Raw genomic sequence first — 5,352 nt, 5'->3', positions numbered from 1 at the left:
ATACGGGTTTTCACTTCAGCTGCAATCATAGCACGAACTTGATTGGCCACATTTGAAATTTTAGAGACCATTGCCTTGGAATTGCATGGGATACCCAGAGCCTTAGCAAGAACACCAGTTGTTTTATTGAAAGCATCACTATCGAAAAAGTTAAATGGCACACTGTTGACTGCAGCCATTTGCACCAATCCACATGAAAAATCGTCAGGGTTTACCGGTACTGAAACTCTTTTAATTCTTTTGACTGACAGCCCTTCGGATTGGTCAGCTTGTCGATCTGATTTCCTCTTATATCCTTCCAGGCCAACTAGTTTCACAACAACTGGATGTTGCTGAACAATATGGCGTTTCAAACTGTTATCGGCACCTTTCAACATACTATGACATCCCTGTACCAAACATTTATAAAGCTGCGTAGCTTCGTCAAGTTGGAAAAACTTGTCTTTTACATTTATTTTCGCCATTTTACCTGTTTTTTTTGAACGATGAAAATATGTCAGACCACAATGATAAATAAATATGTAGGGTCCCATTATTCATTACAAGCCCTTATTTTCATCCCACTCGTTAACAAATGATTGGAGCACGAAAATATCTGTTTATTTTGGTTATCATGTTTGCTTAGGACCATAAAAAAATACAAAAATAAAAAATAATAAACAAAACCACTAGCGCTATAATCCACATATGCTATGGGATGGACTACGCGGTAACCCTACATATCATATTAAAACGTTACTATTGCTCCATTACTTTGAATGTACAAAATTGACCGAGATTTTCGCCTTCAAAAACTCGAAGTGATAGAGGAGTGTTTTGTCTCTAAACGTCGCACAAACAGAACTCAGCTTGCTCTAACACGGCACACATTCACTGTAAAACACCTTGGAATAATATCAAATTTTCACTAACCTTCAACGGCACACAGCAGAACCAGCAGAGAAATTTTAGCGGCTAGACCGTTAATTTTTCGATGCTATCACAAACTGAATGAAGGAAAAAACTAAAAGCTACACTTACACTACACTACATATGCTATGTGTGTATGCGATTGCATCATCTTTTCTTCTCCTCTTCTTCGTTTTGACGTAGAACTACGTCTTTCAGGGAGGGTGCCAAATCAGAAAACATGTCACGTTTTTATTAAATAAAGTTAACGTTAATAACTATTTTTCTACGGAACCGAGTGCGCAGCGGAGCGACGTCATACAAATACTGGCTAAATAGTTAAATACCCAAAAATATGTTTTAGATGCAGTTTCAGGAAAGTTCACACCAATTCTTGGTATTTTGATGTGGGTAACTAAACATCTCCGCCACGCTTTATTCAATTTTAGTACTTGTTCAAAAAGCTGATAATAGCCGATGTTACATAAATTCAATTTATAAATTGATGCGTGGACTGAATAATGATATCAATTGTGAAGAACTCTGATATCAATTGACGCTTATGTTGTTTAGAACAGTTAAAGTGGTGTATTTTATTTGCCCAAAATTTTAGATGAAGCACCCATTGTCATGATAAATGCTTCCCTTCCCTTTTCATATCAACGCACCAACACACCGTGTGTTGAGTGGTGGTGGTGTGCTGTCTAATTCGCTTCTTTTACTCTACACACTGCTGTTGCTTGGGATGAAAATGCGAGAGAAACTGAACATCATGTTTGAACATTATGGGAAACAAACATGGCACATTCTTAAACAACGGGTACAAAAAATAATGTTTGTCTGCAAACATAAAACTGCGAGAGTAGGGAGAACACTGTTCGTCTCGTACCCAGTGTTCAATGTGAAACACGGAAGACTGGTTGCAGGGGTTATTGTTCAGCCGGCAACGAACACATACTTGATGGCAAGCATATCGTAATAGGAATTTACCGTCTGGTATCGTGATATAATTGGGCTTTGCACTCCTCATGAATAACTGTGTTTTACTAGTCATGTCCTTCATTTGATACCCATATTGATGGGGCTTTGAGAAAATATGTAATCTGCCATTTTGTAGCGGTCGCCATCTTGGATTTTCAAGATAATGAAATACGCAGTTTAATAATGACTGCAGAGATAAAGGTGTGTTCCAAATTTCAGATCAACCGGTCAACAAGAAAGGGGTTCAAATTTCAATTAATGTGGTACAGCGCCATAGACAAACATGTTACATACAAACATACAAATAAGTCACAGCTAAATAAAACCTTTTAAAAACTCTAGCATTCAATCAAATCGAGGGCGATAGCATCTTCTTCATCCGGCGCGATGCTTCCACCGCTTTTAACACATTTCGATAAGCGACCGAAATCGGCGTTATGCAGAACCATCCACCACATGATAAAAAAAAAACAGCAACGCACAAACGTTTTTTCGTTCACAATCTCTCCTCAGTGTCTTTCCTGATTGGCGTCCGATGATAGAATGTGGACAAGCAGGAAGGAAGGTATTGTATTATAGAGACTTTAAGCTTTTGCAGTTCATTCGTCTCTAGCCTTGAGAAAGGCCCTTTGAAAACTCTACTCTACTTTACTCCAGCGCTACCACCTCCGCCCTCTTGCCTTGAGAAAGGCACTCGATCCCTCGCCGTCCAGCCCGTCCAGCAACGATGTTGTCCAGTCGGTGTCCACACAAAGAATAAGCACTGTGGACAAGCACCACCATCGCTCACTTTATATAGCCATATAGTTACCGTTGTAGCGACCGCCTATATTTATTCATCTCTTTTGCGTTCCCCACTCGTCTTCATCTTGTCCCTACGTTCACCCGTTCCTGTGGTTGCTTGTAATGAGTAGCTGTTTGCTGCGTTAGCGCAGACAAAATGTATGGGAAACCAGGGATTTCTTTCTTCCAATTTTCATCAATTTGAGCTTTACATTAACTGAAAAATCGTAATGTAGAGCATATAAAAATTGCTGAGGATATTTCCTATCAATTCGTGTATTTGGAATCAAAATCCATCAAATAATTGAATAGGTATTAGCGTTCAAAACCTGAACACTTTTTACATTGAAATATTAAAATGGGCCCCTATATTGAAAGGTTAGACGTAGTTCTACGTCAAAACAACAATTCACAATTCACGCTCATCTTCTCAAAGGGACCTATCTGTTTTAATCGATTCTCTTTATTGACTTTCTTTTTAAATAACAACTGAATGGTAGACGGATTTTGCGGTATTTCGTCAGGTAGTTAGATAAACGAAATTTTCTTTTAGAATCCAGATCATCCAACACATCATAAAAAGATTTTAGCACAGTCGATGAAGAGAATGTCGATGAAGAGAATCGATCAAAACAGATAGGTCTACAGTGCGTTTGTGTCTTGAGCACCAACTTCTGATTTTGAAACAAATTTTGATTCAACTGATTCAACTGCTTGAATTTTTTTTTATTTGCATGTGTTTATAGATTCCAAAAAAGAACCAATGTTTTTGAATGTTTGCACGCAAAACAAACATGAACAAAGTTTTGTTGCAGACAGAGTATGAATCTTTCATTCAAAGAAAGGTGATGTAGTGATTGGACATAAGTCGAGATATCACGCGAATGAAATCACGACCTACATTCAATCATTTAATGATTTAGAAATGATTTTGTTCTTAGACGTTGCATCGTTTCGCACGCTATGCCTTCCGTCATCAAGAAAAAACACTTTTTGCTGCTCACAAGCTGAAGCAAGCTGTATTTCGAATCGCGAATGTCTCATTTATATTCAATAAGTTGAGAACGAGTGGAGTTAATCTGCAAATGAAATGTTTCCTCTCTCCGCAGTGACCGTAGAACTAGCGCTGCATTTACATTTCGAGCGAGCGATTTACGCGTGCCTGGTTCGCAGTGGAATATGGAATTTGTACACACAGAGCACAGTGCACATAGCAAATATATGGGAAACTGGAAGTGCTTTCTATTTTCGTTAATTTAAACCATTTACGGATTGGGGAATCTTTATGCACATTATATCAAACAATCTATAAAAAAATCCTATATTGGCATGCAACAACAAAATCCACACACATTTTTTAAATTTTATCGACTTACAAAAACAGGAGCGAAAGGGTAAGTCATTACTTATTTTTATTTTCGTGTATCAAAACAATCAAAAGCTAGGCGAAAATACACCACAAGGGAAATCGGGGATGCTATCGAAGTTGGCTTTGCTAAATTTTCACCAGTTCTGAACTTCCTAGAACTTATTCCGAATTCATGGACTGTTTCGTCCAGTATAAAAACACAGATTTTTTTTCCTCAATCGAAAGGATAAATAATAATGTCCACTTCAGCGGCATCGCCTCACGCCAAGCGCGTTTGTACTTTGTACAAAAAAGCTATTCGAAATCTTGAAGCATGGTACGACAGGAGGTAAGATTCGAAGCAAGACAAAAAACGCTTGTTTTTTTTTATTTACTTGTCACTCGAGCTGAGCATGTTTTGATATGGGTCTAATTTCAGACACGTCTTCCGCTATCAGGCCACACTCATGAGAGCCCGGTTCGATGCGCACAAGAACGAGAACGATCCCACGAAAATTGCCCAACTCGTAGCGGACGGTGAGCGGGAGCTGTTCGAAACCCAACACTTTCAGCCGAGAAAATGTGAGTTTATTTAAATTGTTAATGTATCAGATTGTTTACAAGATTTTATGTTCTAGTCGCCAACTCTCCCGGCGGTGATGCCTTCGAGCGGGAAATTGTTCCACCGGACTGGATTCTGGATTATTGGCATCCACTGGAAAAGGCACATTTTCCAGAATACTTTGCGCGTCGCGAAAAACGGAAGGAAGAGTACACTGTCTGGTGGGAGAAACAATACGGTAAGGCGACTATCGAAGATGTAGATCAATCGAACGAAGGAAGACGCTGATGTGGAAAGAATGATTTTGAATTTTAATACGCTGTTGAAAATAAATTATGTTTTGACGTAAGACGGCGGACTACAAAATTGTTTTTGATGCATAAGGCCGCGGTGACTCTTAAGGACACCTTACACGATCAATATTATTGACGAAAAATGTCTTCAATATATTGACAACCAGCCTTTCGTCGTCCCATCCAAGGCGCTTGTATAAATGTATAACAGGTGAAGCAACATCATCACTTCAATAAGAAGGGAATTACGGTTTGTGGAGCGGGGGTTGTTTGTTTTGTTATTGCTAGGATACGCCATTATTGCATTTTCACATGCGAGAGTAGTGAATGAACTGGATGAGAATGAAATTCTACAAAATCATCCCTTCTTTTTCACATAAATTCGCGAAAGCAGAACATTGTAAGCATCGTTCGAATAAGCGTCGTGGCAGTTTGTAGAGAGCTGCCGGCAACTGTTTGTAAACAATACCGACAGCAATTCCAATATGGCTGAAAGT

At 38.8% G+C, this 5,352-nt stretch overlaps 1 protein-coding gene across 2 annotated transcripts; it reads left to right on the top strand.

Moving 5' to 3' along the window:
* Window positions 1–3,997: 3,997 nt before the first annotated feature.
* Window positions 3,998–4,855, top strand: LOC129780199 (NADH dehydrogenase [ubiquinone] 1 beta subcomplex subunit 9-like). 2 transcript variants are annotated; one of them, XM_055788210.1, is made up of 4 exons: window positions 3,998–4,046; window positions 4,247–4,349; window positions 4,440–4,582; window positions 4,639–4,855. In XM_055788210.1, exons 2-4 carry the CDS (start codon window positions 4,258–4,260, stop codon window positions 4,848–4,850), a joined length of 447 nt encoding a protein of 148 aa, XP_055644185.1. In that variant the 5' UTR covers window positions 3,998–4,046; window positions 4,247–4,257; the 3' UTR covers window positions 4,851–4,855. The 2 variants fall into 2 exon arrangements, with proteins under 2 accessions (XP_055644185.1, XP_055644184.1); XM_055788209.1 differs by lacking the exon at window positions 3,998–4,046 and having other exon boundaries at window positions 4,172–4,349.
* The last annotated feature ends 497 nt before the right edge of the window (window positions 4,856–5,352 follow it).

Source organism: Toxorhynchites rutilus, chromosome 3 (assembly GCF_029784135.1).
Source record: "Toxorhynchites rutilus septentrionalis strain SRP chromosome 3, ASM2978413v1, whole genome shotgun sequence".
Taxonomy (NCBI): domain Eukaryota; kingdom Metazoa; phylum Arthropoda; class Insecta; order Diptera; family Culicidae; genus Toxorhynchites; species Toxorhynchites rutilus.
The sequence above is the reverse complement of the archived record's forward strand: the minus strand, read 5'-3'. Positions and strand labels throughout refer to the sequence as shown.